Source organism: Brachycentrus maculatus, unplaced genomic scaffold, assembly GCF_059751285.1.
Source record: "Brachycentrus maculatus isolate JH-2025_06_01 unplaced genomic scaffold, ASM5975128v1 h1tg000226l, whole genome shotgun sequence".
Taxonomy (NCBI): Eukaryota; Metazoa; Arthropoda; class Insecta; order Trichoptera; family Brachycentridae; genus Brachycentrus; species Brachycentrus maculatus.
In genome coordinates, this window is record NW_028280977.1 from 630,821 (window position 1) to 657,956 (window position 27,136).

The following is a 27,136-nucleotide window of genomic DNA, read 5'->3' on the forward strand; positions in this document are numbered from 1 at the left end:
CAACATTATTTTAGATTAAAAAAAGGGCTGAGTTCATCAAAATGGTGTTAAAATGGGAAGAAAAGTCAAAGAATTGTTTTATTTACAAAAAAGGAAACAATTCTTAGAAGCAATTCGCGTTATTTTATTCGACCTTTTCATGTACGAAAAAATGGAAAGTGATAAAAAAATTACGATGTTTATTTGGTATAAAGCACGATGGTTGTATAATTATTACTTAAAACGAGACGGTAATATGAATTTTCCGAAATTCATAATTTATTTCCGGATATAATGCCATGAATGATGTAAAATTTAATGATACGTATTAATCAAAATATAGGGGTAATCAAAGTATAGGGGTAAATTTGCCAATTTGTTCCATCTAGTATCGGATTTCAGTGTTTTCCTCCCCCTTCCTGATTCTACTCAAACCACATCTTGTTAGAGGTCTACGACTACAGAACAAATGATTTAATTACGCTTTCAGAACGAAACCATTCAAAGTTACCAAGTCAGCTACTCTTGCTTAAGATAGGCGCAGTATAAAGTATGTATATACGGTATATATCTACATTTTATGCACTGGATCACCATAAACTACCAGTTCGAAAGATAAAAAAAATGGGCGAAGTTGATTTATGACATTCAGGAATTGTAAAAAATGATGTTAAAATATTAAGGGATAGTTTTTGTATTGATTATGCCGTCCCATGTTGAAGGGTAGCAATCATCAACGCAAATATCATTTTACCGACAACCGCCCTGAATACTAATTTAGTGGTACTACTTTCTCAAATGAATAAGGAGATTTAAATTTTTACATTCCCTTACAATATGATACGTACTATTTCTTAGCTTTTTAATCTCATACTTTTCTTTACTTTGGAGTGTAAATAACTTCTTTCTCTTTCCGCATGTATCTTAAAATATCCGCGTCACGAACTCTCATTCCGCGAAATTTCGAGTTTTATTTGAACGCATTTTGATCGCGATCACATTTTGAATTTTCGACAGTAAATGACGTAATTGCTATTATTCAAGTTTTGGAACTATTATTAGCTGATAGTACTTTATTGCTATTTAAATATTTAATGTATTTTATGTACTAGAATTTATGTATCAGAAAAAAGTGATACAAAATTCAGAAACACCCTGTAATGAAAAGTTTAGATAGCTCAATAAGAAGCCATTTACGTCGGGAGATGTTTTATCTCAACATTCCAGGAAATAGATATCTTTCAGAAAACATCAAGAGGGCTTTTCATGAAAAAAATATATTGTTGCTATACAGTAAATACAATATAATAGCTTATCATGAAGCGATACTTCAAAGTAACGTATTTGTCAGATACTTAGCTCTGTAGGTATTATTATGGGGAAATATAAGGGATTTGTAAAGATATTTTCATTATATAACTGTTAATCACAATCACAAAATATTTATTTGATGGTTATTATGTTGATAACATGTTTATCGTATTTTCGCTTTGTAAAATTAATTATTTTTGGTCTTCAGTTACTAACAAAAAAGATGGTGAAAATTACCTTTTATTTAACACTGGAGAAAGTAAAATTTGCATGATATTTAATTGGTGACGGTAATTTATTTATTTGTTTCACTAAAATAGTAGTCAGATTATACAATGTTGAAATGCGTCGAGTATTTCAATTTGAAGTCATAAATTTATTAGTAAAAAAATTAATGGATTTTATGTGTCAACAATTAAAATTAAATAATGATGAAATATTTCTTTAAATTATCAATAGGTAAAAATTGAAAACACATATTGCAAACACTATAAGAAACAAATACAGGACAAATTTGTTATTTAAAAATATATTATAACTGTGTAAGTAGAGAGATGTACTCGTATACTTTATATCCGAAAAAAGCTATAAAAAATCTTCGTGAAGATTTTTATTAGTATGAAAAGAATACTATTAGGCGTAAGCCATTGTGTATTCACAGGTCACGAAGGTCTCTTATTAATTCGAGAATCAATCACCCAAAGAAAACGCCTTTGAGCCGAGAAAAGAATGAATATCTATTATGACAAGTAAATATTCATAGGAGGATGGCGCGCGAAAGAAAAACGAGCAAAAATCCCGCCAATAAATTGAAACGGATGTTCGAGAGCGAGGGTGAGCAGTAAATAATTTTAATATTGTTAGCAGCCCGCTACGAGGGATGATGTGACTCAATCCCGTTGTACATTAAAGAAACTTTTAAAGAACTTGCATATTTTTATGAGATTTTAATGAACGACGTGCCTTGGAGAAAATATGGCTTTCGATGAAGATCCCCAAACATAAATACTAATAAATAACTGACTAACTTACCACCACGCCGCTTCCGCATAAGGGTAGGCAAAGAAAATAGAAAGCCATACCAATCTGTCTTTGAAAACATTATTCGCTTCTTCCAAATTCATGCATTTTTTCATACATAACCCGCTGATGGACCACTTCCAAGTATTTGACATACTCAATCAAGCTTAGTTTTCTTTAGTCTATCTCTGCTTCTATTTAAATCTTCATTCGCCTCATAAATTTGTTTTACCGTTCTTTCCTCATTCATTCGTTCCACATGTAAAAACCATCTCTATACACCGCTCTTAATTGTATCGATAACGCTTATCTCAATCTTGTTTTCTATCACCATTCCAACATCTATCATTCATAGTTTTGGCGCATATTTGTCTGCATTCTGTCCACTTTCATCCTTCTTTTACCAACGCCATGCTTCACCGTAAGGGTAAAGTTTCATAATAAATTTGTACTTACCCCGTTAACTATAACCAACAGACATATCTTGATAAATTAATTTGATTAAGAATCAAAATAACAGCTCTTGTCGTAATTTCAGTTGTTTTTCAGCTGGTATTTTCACGTAGAGAAGAATGATAATGTATTGAAGTAAAAGGATACAGTCTTAAGGAGCCGGATTTGTCTCCAACAGCGAGAAGCTTTTGTATGGGGTCCCACGCGATGGCGGTCGGTGAGAATGGAAAGCCATGGCGAAATGTCTGGAACAAAAATACATATCTGTTAGAAAATATGAAATTACAAAGGATTATTAAAAATAAAATATTTGAATTTATACGTTTTATTATTTAAAACAATCATAAAAAAGTACCAAAGTAAGTTTAGTAAATTTTAAAAACCTAACCGAAGCTTAATTATCTGGCCAGTGTTGGGTAGACCTAGGTGTACACGGGTTAACTTCGAATAACATTTTATTTTTGTCAGTTTCCGAACATTACCCAACAGGATTGAGTAATGCTAAGTTAACCCGGATAAACATAGGTTTACTTCGTATTCTTGCATTATTTGTAACATATACAGAATAAAGACGGGTTGAAAACCATGCTTTAATACAACTTTTCTGACAAAATGTATTTGAATTAAATGAATTTAAGTATGTATTATCGTGATGATAACATTTCAGTAATAGTAAGGGTTTTAAGTATGATTTGATATAATTTTATTAAAATAAGATTATACTGCAATATTAGCGATAAATGATAAAACTTATAAACCATTTTTTATTCTTTCAGCACGATGATTCTTTATTAAAAGGTCCTCCTTTATTTCTCTTTTCATATAGAAGTAATTTCCTTAACCCTGAGCTCTTTCGATTATTTACGTCATCTGTATCCCATCAAATATATTCCACTCCCATATTCAAGTATCTTGAGCGCAGAACTGATCGCCCTGCCTTCATATAATTATTGATCCAGTAATCATTTAGCAGACTGAATGCGAAGCTTTATTATTTGGGGGATGATGGGGTGAAATAAAAAAAGAAAAAAGTAGATGAAGAAAGAGAAAAGTAGACAAATGTAATATTAGGTGGATTCTGAAAAGTGTTATTATTTAATATAAAAAAATATCGAAATAACGTCCAGATTCATTTTTCTCGCGATTTTGACCTGTCATGGTACCGTTAATATTCTAAATTTTTATTGGTCAAATATTGAAAAAAAATTAACAATTTGAATAATTTAAAAAAAAACTGTTCAATTAAGGTTTCGCGGGTAGTTTTAGAGGTAGCTTTACTCTGTCATCCGTTGACATACAATATATTTTTATTCTTTATTTATTTATTTAATTAACGAAGTTACATTTTTAATACAATTTAACAGAACTTCTTACCATTTTCACATAATACAACTTTATAAATTTGGTTGCGCTGAGCCACTCCAAAATGGAGACTAAGGTTTTGTGCTTGAAGAGCGACTTTTATAATTTATTGGTAGATTTATACTGTCGTCCGTTGACATACAATATAATTTATAGGTAGCTTTACCTGTCATCCGTCGACATATAAAAATATATCAGATTTTTCTTCCTTTTGAGGAATATTTATTATATATATAAGAAAAATCAGGGCGTTAAATAAAGGATTAAATGAATAAATATGGCTGCTAAATATTGTAAAAATTAATGTATTTCAGTAGTCTCACGATGTTATATACACATATAGCTAAAAGTTTGATGGTAAAATGAAGAAAAATTTTAGGTACGGGTCGACTCGTCGAGGGAAAATTTCGCAGAACGGTTTTGCGGTAGATTTTTCAATAAAATATGATAGGGTGTATGTTGGATATGAGACCCCACGGTGAAAAGGAAACATGAAAGTGGCTGGCGCCTGCAGGCGATAATATAACCAGCTACTACAGCCTACAACCACCCCCGGCTTGCAATATTATATGGTCTACAAAGGGGTTCGAAAAACGTAATACATTATTTTATAAAGACATAAAAATGTTTAATAATTTTCAATTAGTTATAAAAATCAAGTATTTCGAATACCTTAAGTAACATGGTACAGAAAAATGGTTTCAAAAAGTCAAAAAATATTATAAAAATAAATGCAGATTGTAATATGATATTGAATCATTGTCTATCCAAGAACAAAAAGCGAAAAAATGGGTAAGTAATGTTTTTTTAATGTTGTTAAAACATTCGAAGTAATGAAAAACCTTTATTGTATTCAAATATTTTTATTATTTTTTTGACATCTCATCAAAAATGAAGAAGAATATGGAAGTCTGCAGAAAATGAAGTCTGAAGAATATGAAGTGTATTTTTATCTCACCAATAGATGTCTCTAGTGAAGTTGTAGTGATTCAAGAACACTGTTTCAAAAAGGGTTCATACATAAAGAACTTCCAAGAATTTGAGAAGTGTGGTTGTCAATAATGGGTAAAATTGGTGAACGTTACGCGTTTATAGAGTGATCACTTAAACCAGCCTATGACGGCCGTCAGCCCCGTAAATGCCCAGACTTCCATATTCTTCTTCATCTTTGATGAGATGTCAAAAAATAATAAGAAAAATATTCCTATAGTTGGAGATAATCCAGATTTGTGAACAAGTATTTGGACACACTCAAAATGTTGTAAATAAAATATTTATGTAAGAAATATCATATATTAATAATTGAACATGAACACCCTGTAGTCATCCATCATTCCGTTGTCGGGGAAGACGGTGAATGCAGGTGGTGCATCGATTTACACAAAGATTTACATGCATAATATGCAAATACGTACGTATAAATTTACAAGGATTCACTCAGATGAGAATAACACGTTAAATTCCTTTTAGAATATTAGATGTTGAATATATAAAAAGAACGAAAATTCTTTATTTTTTTTAAAATTATAAATATAACGCAAGTTAATATAAAGTATTCAACAGTCTTCGGACAGCTATTTGTACCATAATGGCACATAGCGCATCGCATCAAAGACGATTAAATAATCGACACGATGAAAAACAAAAAAAATACACAATTTTCACAATGTTGTTGTTACTTTTGTTTTGTAGTTTATCTAAATTACTGAAATTGTTAATGTTCATTTGTTCAAAACCTTTAATGTCCTAACGATATTCACATTCCTTTGAAATTTTAAGACAATGTTACATTTGAATTCACGCGTGTTTTTAATTTTTACGTGTGACAAGTAAAAACATGTATTTTTAAAATTGGTTTATTGGCCACAATGGCAGCGCCATCTGTTGTACGTAACAGATATACAAGCAATAACAATCATTGTTTTTGGCAGACAGCGTGCTTCTTAATAGCTGCAAAAATATTGTATACCCACAAGTCCTGTGAAATGGGTCATATTAGAAACACGTGCTCTCTCTTTTCATTCTTTTTAATTTAACCAGACTAAGGTACAGCTAGTAATGAATATAATTTCCCAATGGCACACAGGACAAAACATTCAGCTATGATTAAAGTTAAAAGTTTATCAAATGGAGCATTTATAACAAAAATTGGGCAAAATGCTTCGAAATTTGTTGTAATGAAACGCTTAAATCAAGTTTAAAAAACATCAAACAAGTAAAATGGAGAGTTTTTCGAAAAAAACTGGAAAAAACATAGCTTGTATGTTAAAACTATTGCAAAAAGTTATGTTATTTGCTCTAGGAAGGTAGGAACTAGTAAAATAAAACACAAAGTCCGCGTTAATTTGAATTAGCATTCAGTCTCAACGGGTAAAGAAGGTAGTGTTTTGTTAAATCGGCATGTTTATTCAGTGCGCAGGCTGTATTAGGGGATAGTGAGCGCCTTGCAACGTCTGGACTGCTCCCAAGAGGAATATGTTATTCTGAATATAAATCACGGCCTCCAGAGGTGGAGTTATCTGGTTTATGTTCCTTACAACGCGGCGTGTTATAAATTAGCCTCAATTTTATAAAATAAGCCGCCATTTCATTTCAGTTACTGTAAGGATACCTTTAAAGATGGGAATAATCTTTCGCGAGTACAAATAAGTATGCAATTATTCTATTTACTGTTTCAGCATTCACTTTGTGGTAAGATATGACGAAATAATAAATGAAAAACACTAGTTTTTTACCACTTGAGTTTATTTTATTATGGCGACTAGTTTCGGAAGCTTTGCTTCCATATTCAGGTCTAAATGTAAACTCTATATATTTAACTCAGTTCCGAAACTAGTCGTCATAATAAAATAAACTCAAATGGTAAAAAACAAGTGTTTTTCTTTTACGGTGCAATTCTTCGTTTGAATTACGAACTTAATTTATTCATTTATAATCGTGATTTTGGTCTATTCACATACATACATTTATTTTTTTAGTTTTGTACTGACATTACTTGGTGGAACTGCATTTTACACAATAAAACAACGACTATATAGTTTTTACATATTTATTCTAGTGACACCAGTCTACTGATGAAACTCGGTCACTGGTCAGATAAAATAAAAGCGGTTATATTCCGCTTTATTTAAACTACATGTTGTTTGATTATATTGTATATATTGTATTATACGAGTATTGAATATATTAAAAAATGGTTGCGTTTTTAGGAAGCTTTTTATTTGGCAAAGACTTATGAAATGTTTGAAATAATATTTAAATGAATCTTCTTTTACATTACTCTTAAAAACTCTCAAGTGGATAAACCCAAATTAGTGAATAAAGATTAGGACGCACTCAGAAAGAAAGTCTGAAATAAACTTTAGTCAACACTTAGTGATTTTACATTATATAACATACAAAACAACTTAGTAAAATCACTATATCCATGTATTTTATTTTTCAAAGTGAAGAGAGTTTCCAACAAAGAACTGATTTAGGGCACACTGGTCGATTTATTTTGGGTGACTTTTTATGACTAACGTAAATTATAAATGGGTCAGTGAGCCACCAGTACCATTTCCCGTTTGTGGAAGATATATACTTGCTAGGGATAAAAGGTACAGAACGTAAATGTCTATCGCTGAAGCACAAGAGGAAAATATGGAATACATATTGATAATTTATTCATCAATTTAACTGAATGTGAAAAAAAAGTTTTTTGAACAAGAAAGCAGAGAGTATTTTGTAGGTGAGGGTGAAATGTATTAAAATAAATATTTGAAGCACTAAAATAAAGAGTTTCCCTTCTATAATTTGCAATATAACTTTGGTTATAAAATCTATACTTTTATTATTATGTCTCAATTTTCATGTCGGTGAGTTGCGAAAGAAACAGATATTCCTCGAGACTGAAGAATTAGTATATATATAACTAAAATGTAACTTTGTTTTAAAATCGATATACATAAATATTTTATTATAACTAAATTATAATGTGTACCGGTTTCGAAGCTAACCGCTAGAAGCTAGCCTAAAAAAATAATTAAAAAAAGATTTTTAGGATTTTTTACGGTGTGTTTTACGGAAGTTTTTGGTAAGGGAATGTAATAAATTATGAGTATTTTAATGTTTTAATATTTTAAAATAAAATAAACCCTGATAATGAAAAGGTTTTTGTCGAAACCGGTAGGTTAAGTGTACTAATAATAAAAAGTGGTTAAAACAAAGTTGTTTAATTTTATAAATCTTATAATAAGACATGGTAAATTGATGAAAATGATATTTAGTTCCAGAAAATTAGATTAATATTTGAATTATTAACTTATCATAAAAAATGGTCAAACCTTGGTTTACTGAATTAAAAATTATAAATATCTACACATATCAATGTGTTAAGATAAATGTAGAAAGTAATATTAAAAAGTATTGCATTCAAAGTATTGTATTTCGATTTGCATATATTATCAATAAATTTAATCTTGTTACTAAAACTAACAAACTAAACATCATGTCGATTTCCCGCAAAGGCAGACAGAACAGAACGTAAAACAATCTTGGTCCCTGCCACATTCATGCATCTCCTCATACATAACCGTCGATTATTCCGACTCTCGACCTGATAAATTTTTGGTCATAAAATTCTTCTATTTCCCCATTCGCCTCGTTGATTTGTTGTACTGTTTCTTCTCTAATTCATTTACAGTAATTTTGCCAGCAAAAAATATATAAAAGAGACCAATATTTTTAGCTTTTCCACTTTTTTATTTGACCAGCGACCGGGTTTCGTCGTTACCGACATCATCAGACTGGATGATGATGTCCGACATCATCAGACCAGTCTGATGATGTCGGTAACGACGAAACCCGGTCGCTGGTCAAATAAAAAAGTGGAAAAGCTAAAAATATTGGTTTTAATCTAATAATAAATTAAAAATGCAATTCCATCACGAAGTGTCAATGGATAATATAAATCTATATAAAAGAGAACTTAAAATATTTATTTGACGATTTTCACTATCTTAAGAGAATATTAAAAAAATCTTTTCAACTCGGAAGAATCTAGAAAGCAATAAAGCAAAAAAGGTGTTTTCCGCTTTTTTTTTGCTCGTGGAAGGGAATTACTAACTACTCGAGCGTTGGCTGTACTTTCTTAAACCCCGTATTCAGCACTAAAAAGGTAAAAAAAGTCAATTTTATCTACATTCACAAAGTTGAGTTTCACAAGCGCTATCTGACCTAAGATTTTAGAATAAAAATGAAAAGGTCTATTTTATGAGAAGAATCCAAAAAGATTGCGTCTCTCCTCAAGGCCAGAGTAAAAACAAAAAATATCGAAAAATTTATTTTTATAAATATGTACCTCTGGCAAAATTTCAAACTTGAATTCCATGTTTCAACATTTCTTTGGAAAATATTTTTGTAAGTCTGTATTTGTGAAATTATTAATGTGCTTCAATTTGAAAGAATAAATATGTACATTCAAAAAACAAGAAACTTCAAATAATTGATATATTTATTTATTTTTAATTCAAATTATTTTACGATAATGTACCCTCAATGAGTTTTCCCGTGCTAAGGGTAGATTTTACAATATATTTTTGAAACTATATGAAAGGAAATTGTTAATGTCGTGGCCGAATGATCTATTTCAAATCTACTGACATCCATTTTCCATTTTTGAATGGCTTCTTTTTTTAACGACTCTGGTGATAATGAAATCAGGTTGTTGAAACTTTATTAAGACAATTTTTGGACATCTCAAAAAAGATGAAAAAAAAGGTAATCTAGGCATTCAAAAGGCTTACGATCGTCATAGGCTGGTTTAAGAGATCACTTTACCCACTGTTACATTCATCAATTCTATCCATGATTGACAATCACACTACTCAAATTCTTGAAACTTCAAGATATATTGTTAGATATAAAAACTCGTAACACAGTTTGCGAGAGTTCACTATAGGCATCTATGGCGGGATGAGGAAAGGTTTTATTAAGCAGAGACTCTTTCATTTGTAAGTGAGGTCCGAATCTTGGAGAAAACTTATACTCATTTACTTGAGAAACGCTTGATGACATCACTTTTATTTTATTTTAGCTTTTAGTTTGACAACATTTTGAGTGTGTCCAAATACTTATTAACAAATCTGGAAAACCCTTAATTGGGAGTTATTTTAACTCCCAATTAAGGGTTATATCAATTAATATTATAATTATAAATTATTAAAACTTCAGGAGGAAATTCAGATAAGTGAACAAGTATTCGGACCCACAAAATGCTGTTAAAAATTTTTAAAGCTAGAAACGGCTTGTAAATTATTGATTAAATTATCAACTTACTTTAAAATATGTATTGTTTTAATTTCACAAGTTTTCTTTTTGGTTGTGATAAAATTTTCTTTCCCTTGAGAACAGAATGAATACGGTTTAAGGATGAGCTTTACTAGTGTCGCGTATTGACCTCAAGCAAGTCCGTGCTCGCTTCTATCAAGTAAATAAATGTATGGAACAAATGTACACGACTCGTGTAGCGTCCCCAACGGAAGAAGTATACAATGTTTATTATTATACATATAACTTCTCGGACCGCAAGTCTAATATTTATTTAACCTAGAACAGCATGAGGAAACTGTTTATTACGTTCGAAATGTTTGCTGACTAAGGAGGATTTTCCTTCTAACGCTTCAACGCAAACTATGGAGCACAGGGCACTTCATTGGAGTAAAAGACTGTGAGTTTGATATTTAAAGCTATAAGAGATATAGTCACTGATATTTTGGCTCTTAAAAAATAACAAGGTTCGGGACAACTATATGGTTTCACATTTATACATATTTACAGACCACATTTTTTTATTTGTTCTTTTTGTTTTTTTTTTACAAAATACATATTTAAATAATACAAAATAGTTGGTAAATATACAATAGATTTCAAATATAACGCTTCTGCCTCTCTTATAAAGTAGATACTTGTGTTTAGAGAGGGAGTTCGTTTAACGATTATTTTTTTTATAAACAAAGTAAATTAAAAATAGAATCTTTGGTATGGAGTTTAGGTAGGGGTGAGTCTTATATGTTTTTATGTTATCATACATACATATTTTAAATTAAGTAAAAACATATACACATATATATATATATATATATATATATATATATATATATATATATATATATATATATATATATATATATATATATATATATATATATATATATATATATATATATATATATATATATATATATATATATATATATATATATATATATATATATATATATATATATATATATATATATATTTATATATATATATATATAAATATAAATATATATATAAATATATACATATATATTTAAATATATATATATATATATATATATATATATATATATATATATATATATATATATATATATATATATATATATATATATATATATATATATATATATATATATATATATATATATATATATATATATATATATATATATATATATATATATATATATATATATATATATATATTTATATATATATATATATATATATATATATATATATATATATATATATATATATATATATATATATATATATATATATATATATATATATACATATATATATACATATATATATATATATATATATATATATATATATATATATATATATATATATATATATATATATATATATATATATATATATATATATATATATATATATATATATATATATATATATATATATTTATATATATATATATATATATATATATATATATATATATATATATATATATATATATATATATATATATATATATATATATATATACATATGTAAATACACACAGACGTATTCCTAATATATAAATTGCAATAAAATGAAGAGGTATACTATAATTAATATTTATAATATTAAAAATTGTGATTTACAAAATTTTAGTAAATAACTTCTCGTCGACATTTCAGTCTACCCGTTTTTTCGTCAGAACAATCATCATACCAGTGAACGTTAATGTGTCAAGAGGTAGAAATATCATACGTATGAGTATCACATGGCAACTGAAAAAAAGGAACGTGATTTATCGTTTTATTAAAGTTCTTTGTCAAAAGAGTCGTCACATTAGTCATTAGCAGTAAATTTGAACCATTTTTTTGATCGAAAATCAGAACACTACAGGAATACGTAATTGAATCATAAATATTTCATTCACGTTTTTATAAAATATCGATCAAATATTTCAGACCTCTTCCAACATTATAGTAAAACTCAGTTAAACAATTTGGAGTTAAACAGTATTGCTGTGCGATTCAAAAGTACGCAGCAACTGTATTTGTTATAAATTACTCCGAATCGCCGATATTTATTCGGGTCACGCGCGTCGAGAGATAAGCAAAAAGTAGAATTTCTCTTACAGCAACAAAATAAGCACCCTTCGGTGGGGAGTCATTGTGAATTCAAAGGTTTAAATGAGGTTCAAATATATAGGTGCTCAAGGTGGCAGGCGACTTCTAGGGAGAAATATCCGTGTTCATTATACCGCGGTGAATAGATTCTGTACCGTGAGAAAACCGCGAAGATTTAAGACGCCAAATTGAGATTCGATCCACGCTCCCAAAGTTATCGAAGCCGCGTATTCAAAATGTGCCCCTCCCTTCGCGACTGAAATGTGTTTTAGCAATGAACCAACTTTGTAATGGAGACATACCAATACCTACAATAGAAAGCCACATAGGTTAAAGGTTATCCGATAGTGGGACGTGACCCTTAAATTCCGTAAAATCTGGATGCTGCGTGAGGAAGTGATATTGCTCACTCATTTCAAGAACGTCATAAATCAAAAATCGTCAATTTTCAATTGAGCATGTTTTCGGAATGCCCAGAAAATGTTCTATATCCCAGCAAAAGAGGCATATTTTTAACTTAATATTTACCTGCTATAGGGCAGAAAGTGTTGTTTTTGCATTTTGAAGAAAATTTATTGTATAATTATTTTTTTAAATATTCTAAATATTTTTCAAATGGAGAAAAAACCTTCAAATTTTACCCAAAAAGATCTGTTGCACAGTAAAAAGTTCATTAAGTGGCTTGATTACAAATTATTATATTTTGAATACGTTGAATTACATTTTTAAACTTTAAAAACGTTCTCCAGAAAAATCAAGTATTTTTGATTTATGAAGTTCTTGAATGGAGTGAGCGATATGAGTTGTATCCGTAAAGTTTGAGGATAACACAACACGGATGGAGTAATCTGTTTACTCGAGAATCCCCAATTTAAGCGCTTCTGTGAACTACAGGTCAGACCTTATACCGCGATAGAAGTTCTCACCTCCGCCAAAGTGTGGAGGGTAAATGTAACCACACTTATGAATTCAGCGCAAATTCGGCCAAATTTGGAACGCGAGTAAATATAGCGAAATAATTCGTTATTTATTCGGACCATAAAACGACCTAAAGTCATTATTTGTTTCAAAGTTTACTGTAAAAGGAGATTCAATGTGAATTTAGATTGGTTTTATAAATATGAAATAAAAAAAAATCGGATACAATATGTGAACGGAACTCACCAAATAAATATTCAAATTATGAAACTGCTCATTTGTTTATGTATTTATTTAGGGCCAAAACCAATTTTATAAAATTTATTTTACATAATAAGAAGATAGTATCATGCGTATAATGGAAAATATAGCAATATACGTATACGTAACGATAATTTTGTGAGCATGTCTAGGTGGTGAACATTTAATTTTGGTATATTATTTCGAGAAATAAAAAAAACTTTGTGTTCTGATCCACTCAAATTTTTATTAACCAACTAGTTTCGGCAACAACCTGTTGCCCTTTTCAGGGTTTCATTTATTACTAATAAATTTTAAAGGTTTCATTTATTACTAATAAAGGAGGAGACATATTCCAGATATCTGTAAAGTCTGCTATTTCATTGCATTTGAAGTAAGGAAGTTTGTGATCTAGACACTGTCCGGCTGTTGTTACAGTCAAATACAAGATGGCTTCTCGGGTTTCGGGCTGGGGCATAAAGATTTGTTATTTGCAACAGAACTGGACAGTTAATGTAACATTGAAATGTTACATTAAAATGTTACATAAAATTATTATATCAAAATATTTTTTCCTTTCACTCTGTTTCAATAAATTTAGCACACAAAAAAATTGTCGTGAATATATGTAGTTATTTTGTATCTTTTCTATTGCTTTAAAGTATCAAGAAATGTTGTCATTTTTTTTTTGATTACTTGACTTCTCGTAAAGTGATTAAGTATATTGGTAGACTTATTAGTATAAAGCACTTCATTTTGACCGAATAAAAGAATAAGATAAGATAGCGTATTGTGCCTTTAAAAATATCTGTTGTGTAGTCAGATAAGGCATTATATTCGAAACAAGATTAAATCAAATCAAATAATGAGAGAAATTATGTACATTTCAGTAAGTTTATTTAGAGGAAAGTAAAAGAAAGGGGGAAAAATAATTACAAAGCACTAAACACTTAATTTGAAAGAGAAAAGTACCGGAGTTCAATAAAATATTCATTTAATTTACTTTAAAATCTACAGAAATTAAATGGAACTCTAAATTAAAATGAAAAATTACGTTTTAACTACTAGTGGATTTAAAACCTGTCACTGGGGTGTCTTGAAGTTGAAGCAACAGGCCAAGAAATAAATTAATTATGTAAAAACATCTGCGGTTAGACGTAGCGCGGAAAGGTGACATTTTAATAATTCAAAAGACCGACACGCCTCTAGCAGGTCAGAGAAGAAGAGGAATGGAGAAATAATACATACCTTCATAAATTACTCAAGGGGAGAAATATACTTCCAACACACCTGTTGAAAATGTGGAATTGAGTATAAGTTCATTCAACACCCCAATCTTTTTTTTTATGATGTAATAAAACATAAAACAAACATTTTTTTAATCATGAATAACATCTAATCAACGGCACGAAAATACCTCCCCCTATCGTAAATAATTAACGAAATATATTGCTGTTCAAATGAAGAAATTAACGTGAATTCTCTTTCTAACACATACTTTTATGGAATATGAATTTCGACCGGAGAAAAATATGAGTCTAGATTGTGGAAAATCAGGATAATAAAATCTAAATTATGTTTGTTTCTAAAAAACCGAGTATCAACTTGTTGAGTTTCAGTATTTATATTGAGTTTAACCACGAATGTTACTTGCCGTCAACAGTTGAACTAAACCGATGTTTTATTATCCGTCAAATCCATCTAAAGTAAATTAATATGGGATATAATTTTTAAATCAAAGAAATGTACAGTATAAATAAAAATTTCAAATATGTTATTTAAAAACATGTTACTTCAGCGATACATGAACTAACATCGATCAAACAGTGTAATGACATTATTAATTTATTTTTATAATTATTATTATTTTTTATTAGGGTTAACAACTGCAACATATGTAAAAACTAAACATTAAAAGATATATATTAAACAAGCCAATTAAAGTCAACCACAGAAACATAAAGATTAGTACAAAATATTTGGTGTAGGTCTAGCAAATTAACACGTATTTATGAGAGAAAATGTGCATGTGCGAAGTGTGTAAGAGGCGTGTGTGTGTGTGTGTGTGTGTGTGTGTGTGTGTGTGTGTGTGTGTGTGTGTGTGTGTGTGTGTGTGTGTGTGTGTGTGTGTGTGTGTGTGTGTGTGTGTGTGTGTGTGTGTGTGTGTGTGTGTGTGTGTGTGTGTGTGTGTGTGTGTGTGTGTGTGTGTGTGTGTGTGTGTGTGTGTGTGTGTGTGTGTGTGTGTGTGTGTGTGTGTGTGTGTGTGTGTGTGTGTGTGTGTGTGTGTGTGTGTGTGTGTGTGTGTGTGTGTGTGTGTGTGTGTGTGTGTGTGTGTGTGTGTGTGTGTGTGTGTGTGTGTGTGTGTGTGTGTGTGTGTGTGTGTGTGTGTGTGTGTGTGTGTGTGTGTGTGTGTGTGTGTGTGTGTGTGTGTGTGTGTGTGTGTGTGTGTGTGTGTGTGTGTGTGTGTGTGTGTGTGTGTGTGTGTGTGTGTTGATATTGATTACATTACATTGATCGATTATTAATATGTTTCGGCAATTTTAAATTGCGTAATTATTATTGACTGATTAAATTATCTTAGTCAAGAGATTGCCGCGCGTACCTCTTGATGCAATTTCGCGTACCTACCCCAGGAGGCATGCGTCATATTAATTGGGAAACACTGCTCTACTGTTTCATTATCCGACGTCTAGTATTAGAAGCCAGTTTAATTAAGAAAACTTGATTGGCTCTCAATAGCAAAGGAAGACGAGTTGAAAGTAAGTTAGCGGGAATAATCTAAGGAAAACTAATATATGCAAAACTGTGGAAACGAGGACTTAATTCGAGGGAGAAATTACGCCTTGTCGTCTCACGATAAGCCTTCTTAGTTATTCTCTAGAGGACATTTCAAACGTTTCTCGACGCAGGCGTAGGAGGTTTGTATTCAATTGTATTTGGATTGTGAAAATAATTAACTCGTATATTAATTTATACGGTGAAATAAGTTGATGAAAAGAAATAAACGGTTTTAAAGGGAAATAATGACCAGATGTAAATTTTCTAACTAAGATTTTGTGTTCAGGTTAGAAGATTTAACATCTCAACTCAGATATAGTGGTCACGTCAGGAGTTGGAACAATCGGTGGTTATAAGAAGAGGCGATGATTGTTTGAAAATACGGTTTGGTACGGCATTTTATACTCTGCGCGGAAGCGGCGGGGAGGTTAGTTAGTTTGTTAGTTTTAGATTAAAAAAATTATAAACACATTGATAGAATATTCTCTAAAAGTACATATATAAATACTTTCTAGAATTTTGAAATTCCTTTTGAACACTGAACGACGCTCTTTAAAAAAATTGACAAAAAGTATTTCACTGTATGTTAAAAAAAATCAGGAGGATTATTCTGTGTTCAGGAATACAAAATTTGCAACATTCTAGTATAAAAAATGTAACCCATTATATAAATCTTGAAAAGGACAATACAAAAATACTTTACAAGCATATAAATTCATTTCAGTACGGGGAATATTATATTGTGGATGAATATCATGGTTAAGTAACCAACTACCTACTAAAAGTATAGAAATTCTCTAGAATACGATTATAATTCCGCTTAACCCGCAACGAAGGGTTGACAATACCAAGAGTTAACAATAAATATAGAAGAAAAACACTTCAATATAAAGTTCCTTCAATTTTTAATTTGCTGCCGGCGCAGGTAAGAGGGCAAATAAAAATATGGAGCGAAGGAGAAATAAAGGAATGGCTTAAAAATCGAGGGTTAACATTAAATATTAAGAATAGTAAAAAAAAGTTTCTTATTTATTGACTTGGCGTATAATTTGTACAACTCCATTTTAATTTATGTATTAATTTTAAATCAAACACAGATTTTTTGAGTCTACTAAGTTGTATTTTATTAACAAAAAACACATAAAAATTATATTGTGACAATTGTTTCGCCTTGTTAGACATTCGTTTGATAATGCCCTAACAAGGCGAAACAATTGTCACAATATAATTTTTTATGTGTTTTTTGTTAATAAAATACAACTTAGTAGACTCAAAAAATCTGTGTTAGATTTAAAATTAATACATAAAACAAGTTTCTTCTTGCGTGTATACGTTATGTCTTGTTTTACAAATAAGTTGTTAATTATATTGGTGTATAAAAAATAACTCCACAGTAAAACTACATCAGGTGGCATGGTGGGTCCGTAAAAAATATATTCCTGTGAAACAAAATTGTGGAAAGGAAACAATGATAACAAAAGTAAAATAAACAAAAAAGTTTTGATATTGTTAGTCAACTTATAACTAAAATGCTTTGGTTTAGACCTGCGCATAGTTAATGAACATTATTATAGTTCTACAGCAAAATATCAATTTGGGTTATGCAATAAAAGTCTAATCATTTTGGATAAAAAAACGTTTAACTTAATTTTCTAGTGCGGTAATCTTGAGTTCTGGGTAATACCACCCTATCATTTTTCAGATGTTATTTCTTGAAATTTATTTACACAAATTCGTGTCGACTTGTATATAAAATTTATATATTTTTTTTAAATAGACGGGGACTAACCTCCTTTATCAGAAAACGTAATGAAAAATAAATGTTTTGTCTTACTGAACGATTTGTTTTACTATATAAAAAAATATTTTGTTATACCATTTACAAACTATTATGATGAGTATGGTGATAAGTAAATAAATGGCATCCAGATCCGATTTCGTAATTCAACTCTTTTCAGAATAATATTTTAAGTTGTCAAAATAAATATACGAATACACAGAAAATCTAAAAACCCAAAGAAACGGATAAACAGCTGGGTATTGTAAGATACAAAGAAGATTGAGGTAGGTTATTGTGTTTCGTGAGAAAGTCGGATGTCATGAAATATTATGTTACGATGTGTTTTTATACTACCTGCCGAATAAAATAAAATACAATACAATGCGATGGATATCTTTATAGAATGAAAGAATAGTTCTGAAGAATAGTGAAATGTTCAACACGTGTAATGGCGTTTTATATTCCTTTAATTCGTTCCCTGTATAAACAGTTTTTTAAGTGTAATTTATCGATTTGTAAAAACGTGAAGATAAAAATAAAACGCTTATATAATACCATTTTTTAATACGACTAATTTCGAGAATCACATTTATTTATTATTTATCACATTTATTTATTTATATTTAAAAATAAACTGATAAAATAAAACCCTTATCCACACCCAAATGGTGCATAGGGCACTGCGTCATATAACGCAGTGTTATCTTGATCGTTTTTACACATGAAGAAAAGGTGATCAGCCCTCCGCTTCAGATACCAGTCCAGGGTAATATTGAATAAATATTACAGTGAAAAATCACTTATATTTATTTGAAACCCCCTGGGAATCGAACCCGGGACCTACAGAACGGTAGCCGAGCGTGCTGACCATTACACTACGGAGGCAGACAAAATATAATAAATAAATAACTGTATCAGTTTGTATTTTCACTTTTTTATGAGTTTGTTTTTTACTGTGAAAATCAATGAAAAATCTTAGAAAAGATGTTTTCTTTGCTTTTTTAATATTTAAATATATATATTAATTTACCATTTTTATTTCACATAAGTATATTTTGAATAAATTCAAATTAAATTACAACTCTCAGTAATTTAATTTGAATGTAGGCCAAAACGTAAAATGTTAAAAAAAGAGTTTAAATAAAAAAAAACACTTCTTACAATTTTTAAATGATAGATAGGTAAAAAAAATATTCTGTAAACATTGTCAACGATCTCAACTTTTCAATAAAGGTAAAAGCGACAATTTGCCGGTTGTGTAAAAAATATCCTCCGCCATTTGAAGGCTAAAAGCTGCAAATTTATCAAAAGATACCTACCATAACATTCACAACCCCAAAGGGCAAGGTAAACTTTATACGGGGCTATAAATTTCAATTAAGGTGAGGTGTTCTCGAATGGACCGGCAAATCGATTTCGCAAATTTAAGTGTTCAGTTGCGGCACCCTATTCGCGTATTAAATGCAAACATTTTAACTAATTGTTAAAAAGGGTTAACGACGATGAATGGGGTATTTCAATTGCTCTAATTTTTTTACTAAATTTAAGTCTATGGGTTTCTATATTATACATTACGTAATAAAGTTGAATTGGGCTTTTGAATTACTCTCATTTATTGACTAAATTCAAATCTACGGGTTTATATATTATATATTGTGTGAAATAGTTGAACTAGGCACTTGAATTACACTCATTTTTTAACTAAATTAAAATCTATGGGTTTATAAATTACAAATTTTGTGATAAAGTTGAAAACAAATTTACAAAAGTATTGAAATATTTCAAGTTTCGGAATACTGTAGGAAAATGATTAATTAAAACTCACATTACGTTTCCAGATTTGATTTCCCGTAGATGTTGATTTTCTTAAATGTATCATGTTATGTAGTATACTAAATGAAACGTAAGTCATTTCAATTTCAAATGGTTAACCCGTGAAGGAACGCATATTGTTAAATTCTAAAATTGCGCGTTAAATTTGCATAAGAGGGATTTATTATCATTTGTCATGCATACATTATCATTAGTTTACACATTTTATGGTACATACATGAAATATATATATATATATATATATATATATATATATATATATATATATATATATATATATATATATATATATATATATATATATATATATATATATATATATATATATAAATATATATATACATAAATATATAAATATATTTATGTAATTATAAACAATAGGTGGAAAAAAATATCAAAAGTAACAAAAAATAATGAGTAAAATTTGTAAAAAGAAGCAGTTAAATAAAAAAATAATAACAGGGAAGAAAAATGAATTGAAAGCATGAAATCACCAATTTATGTGAATTTGAGTTTGGTTAAGAAATTTAGCGAACTGATTGATTTCGGGCGTTAAAAATAAAGTGAGATACTATAAATAAATAAATAAAACAAGCACATTGAATAATTTCCCAAGGGATGGGGGTCTGTTTCATTCGTCAGTATTACCATGTCTAGAAGATCGATTGCACTATATGCGTACCAAATTGTGCTGAGACTAGAGGGTACATTATAGATTAATATTTATGTGAAACGTTAAAGGGGCTCAAAAGATTCTAATAAATTTGGAAACTATAACAATAACAGTAAATTGTAATACGGACTGTCGTCTCAAGTCGTTTAAGAAGTAAAGTACTATCAAGGAGGGCGCAACTAAACGTTAAATAATTCTACTATGATAGTAGACAATGTCTGTCCGCCTCTGTAGTGTAATGGTCAGCACGCTCGGCTACCGTTCTGGAGGTTCCGGGTTCGATTCCCAGGGGGGTCAAATAAATATAAGTGATTTTTTCACTGTAATATTTATTCAATATTACCCTGGACTGGTACCTGACGCGGAGGGCTGATCACCTTTCCTTCGTGTGTAAACGATCAAGATAACACTGTGTTAATATGAATCAGTGCCCTATGCACCATTGGGGTGCGGATAAGGGTTTTTATTATATTTTATTATTAGTAGACAAAGCAGATATCAGTGACAACATAAATCAATTTGTTTATTTAAGTATTCATTACTACAATAAAAAGTATTGTATCTTTATGAATAAGACTAAATAATATAGACTTATTTTTATATAAGAGTATTATGGTTGTATGAAGAACACCATATTCTTTAAATATATAATACGTTTAAGATGAAAAAAGTTTTTTTAAACGCGTTTTCCTAACTAACTAACTAACTTACCATCACGCCGCTTCTCTGCAGGGGTAGGCAGAGAGAATAGAACGCCACACCACTCTGTCCTCGCAAAGATTTTTCGCCTCTTCCACGTTCATGCATCTCATCATACATACCCGCCGATTGTTTCGACTTAACGCGTTTTCCCATAGAAAAATGTCGAAATACATTAGATTACTCAGGTATTTATTAGGTACTAAAATGTATTTTTAGAAGTTATCATTAGAGCGTACATGTAATATAAGTAGCGAGTGAGGAAAACTATACATGTATGTAAACAACTCGAATACACTATTTCAATAACGAAATGCATCCTGTTTATGTCATCAAGTAACTCAATTCAAATGGAAACTGGAAACAAAGCATGTGCTAAGAGGTAAGCTCAACGTAACACAAAGATTACGTCAGTTTACCACGTGTTGGCGTGGACAAAGGGAACTGCAGTGAAGCTCCATGTTAGTTTGCAAAGGAGTATAACCAAACACGGAACATCGAGCGGTGGGGGTTCTATAGAAATGCTGCCACCCTGGATTTGCTAGTTTAACGCTGTCTTTGATGAATTTAATTGCGTCTCGTGAACCATAATTAAATGTTCCTACGCAGAGACACCGCGACGCGGATGAGAAAACCAGGACACACACGGCTATTATGTTATTAACTAAATATAATTACTATGTGAACGCTTTGTGATAATATAATACTATACACGCTAAATCCGACGAAGCAGATAAAGCACTTAAAAATTTATCATCAAATTATACGTTGAATTAGTTACAAGAAAATGGTATCCCCAATGCAATAATTCATTGTCATTATTTGAATTGTACGGACCACAAGAGTATCCATTTGCTTGCTTACTTTCTAAAATTTACTTTTACGTTTTATTTTCTAAGATAAATATGACACCGTGCAATCAAATTGATGTTATCTAAACCAAAATTTCGAGTTTTTCAGTTCAATTTATTAACAAATGCGTTACTAAAACTCTAAACTCGATTTAAACCCAAAATTTGAGTAACTAATTAAAATTATATTTATTTACTGAATATATTAAATTTTTAAAAATACAATGACATACGATTTTTATACACTTCTACTTAACATAATGTAATAACTTTAGCTGTGCTTAGCCTCTCCAAAAAAAGACAGCTCTTGGACTTGAAGAGGGACTTTTTGTTCCGTTTTGTTAGTAACATGTTATTCATTTCAAGTTACGATGCAAATGTTGGTGTTTCGTTATATTTATATAAAAATGGACTACGATTAAATACAATTTTACAGTAGGTACCTAATTGATTTAAAAATAAAATACTAAAAGTATTGAATACATTTCAGATTAAAATATCAAATTATAATTATGGATGAATATGAACGGAAAATATTATTTTTCTTTATTAAGGGTTTTACGTTTATGATATTAAAGTTCCCAGAATCAAGGCAAGGACGGATAGACGCGCCCTTACGTTAAGTCATACGTGAGGTAATAAGATTGGCGATGGCAGACATTTCCATTCAAGCTCCAAATCAGCCCTCGTAACAATGTAGTATGAAGTGAATACGAGCGAATTCACACTCATCTTTCACTGTACTCGAGTGCGGAGATACATATATTTAAATGGATAAATTTCGATGTAATAATGTGAACGTTACACAAAACGTGTCAAATCATAATACAGGCTATTATAACAGCTTTAGAAATCAGAATTCTGAAATGAAATTTTCTCTAGTTTCATTTTCAAGCTTTAAATGTAGAAAATTATTTTATTCGTGTACTTACGTAGGATTATCATGGATAATATTTGTAACGACTGAGTTCGTCAGAGAAACTTATTTGGTGAAAAGGAACAAGTGTATTAGTGAATTATAGCATATATTCTTGTAACAGGCACAATGAAATGATTTTTTTGGATTTTTTTCACACTGTAAAATACATGTATATAAGCATGAAAAATGTATATAATTATGAAAAGTTGTTGGAAAAACTTTTGAGACTTTGTTACCTTGTGGTAATATCAATCCATTTATATATATATATATATATATATATATATATATATATTTATATGTATATATATATATATATATATATATATATATATATATATATATATATATATATATATATATATATATATATATATATATATATATATATATATACATAAATATTTTAAATAGTTACAAAGAAATCCTGAAAATCATTAATACAAAAAGCCATTAAAAATATCAATGATAACAAAAACAAAAACATAATTAACAAAATGACAATGACTAAAGTCTCCCTCTATCGTATATGTCACAACTGATGAAAAAATAAGAAAAATCTTCTACCCTCTCATCATTCTTCGATATCCCGAAGGAACAACAAAGACTTAGGCATCATTAAAAATGTTTCATTATGATGCGAAATACACGAAAATACACGTTAAAATTGATTTTAAGAAGTAGTGACATTTTTTTCACACTGTAAAATACATGTATATAAGCATGAAAAATGTATATAATTATGAAAAGTTGTTGGAAAAACTTTTGAGACTTTGTTACCTTGTGGTAATATCAATCCATTTATATATATATATATATATATATATATATATATATATATATATATATATATATATATATATATATATATATATAATATATACACATATATATATATATATATATATATATATATATATATATATATATATATATATATATATATATATATATATATATATATATATATATTTATATGTATATATATATATATATATATATATATATATATATATATATATATATATATATATATATATATATATATATATATATATATATACATAAATATTTTTAATAGTTACAAAGAAATCCTGAAAATCATTAATACAAAAAGCCATTAAAAATATCAATGATAACAAAAACAAAAACATAATTAACAAAATGACAATGACTAAAGTCTCCCTCTATCGTATATGTCACAACTGATGAAAAAATAAGAAAAATCTTCTACCCTCTCATCATTCTTCGATATCCCGAAGGAACAACAAAGACTTAGGCATCATTAAAAATGTTTCATTATGATGCGAAATACACGAAAATACACGTTAAAATTGATTTTAAGAAGTAGTGACATTTATCAAGCAAAATTTTAATTCAAAACCAGTTAAGTTAATAAAAGTAGTGGATGATTTTGGCTCCTAGTTTTTTATTAAAAAAAATCTGATTTAGTAAACTATTTCTAATCCTAATTTATTGAAATACGGGCTTCTCAACGTGAAATTCAATTTGAATATATTATAAACGTATTTTTTTGGTCAATTTAAATCATTTAATCTATTTAAATGTGGAAACCTAGATTCAAGATATACAAATTTAATATTCAGCACAACTTCAAATAATTTAGCATATTTTTTTGTGAGAAGCAAAATGAAACCAATTTGAAAGCTACACAAAGAAATACATATTTTTTGTTGAAACTTTGATTTGGCGATGAAAAACGCGAGAGAAAGATTTTACGGTGAAAGAGAAAGGTCATTATTCATTTTGGCCAAAAAAAGATGAAACTTCTAAAAACGGAGGACTCTGAGGGGATGAAAGGGGGAAGTTGTATATTCAAATTGCTCCCAACTTTTTATCTTGTCTTATATCTTCATTTTACGAGTCGAAAAGACTTGCGAGACGTGTATAATACAAGTGACAGTATATACAAGACGCACATACCTTGCATCATGATAATTCAAAATGATGAAGTTTCTGGGAAATCCGTAAATTTATACAATGCCGTACCGTATTATAACAGAGAAAAAAATATTTGGCTATGTTCAAAATCATTTAAAATTATTAAATATTTTTGTTTTTAAATTAATGTTTTACTTAGTAAATACCACTATTTCTTAAAATCTACTGTGACACGTGTTTCGACGCATTCCGCATCATTTTCAAACACCGTATGTGAAGCTAATTCTAAATTTTATAGTTGGGTCCTTGAGACGTTGAAGGTTGAAGAGGGGGTAGTAGCTGTATTTTATTTTTGTTTAAAAATTTAATTATTTTTTTATTTTTATTTCTTATCAGAGGGAACATAGACAAAAGGGGGGAGGCATTAGTCATTGTCATATTGTTGATTATTTTTAAGAAATACTTAGTGGTATTTACTAAGTAAAACATTTATTAAAAATGGAAAGATTTTACCACAAAGTGACTGCAGAATCAATAAATGTAAAAAATATTTACTATTAAGCTAGAACCTTCATGAAGGTGGTTTCCACAGCAATTTTATATCTCCTAATTTATTTTGACTGAAAGAAAAATATCTGTTTTTTATTATTTACAAAAAATATTTATATCTCCAAATTTATTTTGACTGAAAGAAAAATATCTGTTTTTTATTTTTACAAAAAATATTTATATTTCATACTATTTCCGTAAGCCTAAGCGGCTCATTATTAGAAATAGGTATCAAATTGTGGTAGAGTGGGTTCGAACCGAGAAACTCTGATTCAAGGGTCCGTGACACTGACCATTGGACCACAACCCGTCACGATTGTGTGTATTAAAAGATTTTTTGCATATCATATTCAATTTTATTAAATTACTCGTACATGTATGGTGAATATTCGAGTGCAAAACCGCGAATGGAGAATTCACATATCGTACTATATATATGTATACTATTTTAATTTAACAGTCTTTGAACACGACGAATAACGAATAACGAGTATTTCCCTAAATGTGCTAGTATTTTCCCTTGTGTTTATTCAATGCCGTATTTATTCATGTATCAATATTATTAATATTCATGTTTGTCATGAACCATAAAAATATGTTTTATTTTTAACTAGAGAGCTTAAAGTAATAATTATAAATATTTTCATGAATGTTTTTTGCAGATACTTTGTGGCACATTTTATAAGCTTTATAAAATTGAACATCTTTGTTTTAACCACTTAAAACAAAGTTGTTTAATTTTATAAAGATTTAAAATATTATTCACGCAGTATTTTCTGCACATTATTCTCTGAAATGTATCCAGCAAAATTATACGCAGTGTTTAATTATTCTCTTTTAAAAATATAATTAGGATATTTGCCATAATATAATAGGAACACAGTGAGTTAGGAGCCAATTATTGTTAGATCCGGATATGAGATTATTATACGCGCAATATTTTATTATGAAGCTACTGAACCGACGCAAATATAATAAGTGTAATACAATCATAATAAATTAATAATTATTATGGTAAGTAAAGCCTTATTGCAGTAGATAATTCAATTATTTTCAAATTGTTTACTTTGCTTAATGGAAACCAATTCATGTACGGTTTATGTTCGATTAAATAAATATTAAATTTGATTAAACAAGGAGTAGTTTAAATAATAGGAGTTATGGAATACGTTGATTAATCGCCTAGAGCAACGAATTTTTAAATCGGAAATTTGAGTATTTTAAACAATGAAACCAGGCAACGTAACATGAACAAATAATACAACATGTTCATGAAGTATTGTTTAAATATTTCATTAATTATTTGCGTATTAAAAGGCAATGTTTATATAACATTAACGTTATTTTCGGTGGTTTTAAGATATCTTTATTATAAATGGAAGTTTCATCAAGCATTACAGCATCACATTCGCCACGGATGACTCATACGAGTCTTTGCGTATATCATACTTTGAACGTAAAAAAGAT

At 29.2% G+C, this 27,136-nt stretch overlaps 1 protein-coding gene across 7 annotated transcripts in view; it reads right to left on the reverse strand.

Annotated features, from left to right (window-relative positions):
* The window catches only part of Tomosyn (syntaxin-binding protein tomosyn), a 369,171-nt gene that overhangs the window by 175,405 nt on the left and 166,630 nt on the right, over positions 1 to 27,136 (reverse strand). For all 7 annotated transcript variants that reach the window (XM_088264424.1, XM_088264425.1, XM_088264422.1 and 4 more), the window contains exon 2: positions 2,911 to 3,008. In XM_088264424.1, the coding sequence (XP_088120550.1) occupies positions 2,911 to 3,008 (98 nt within the window). The remainder of the gene's footprint in view (positions 1 to 2,910; positions 3,009 to 27,136) is intronic.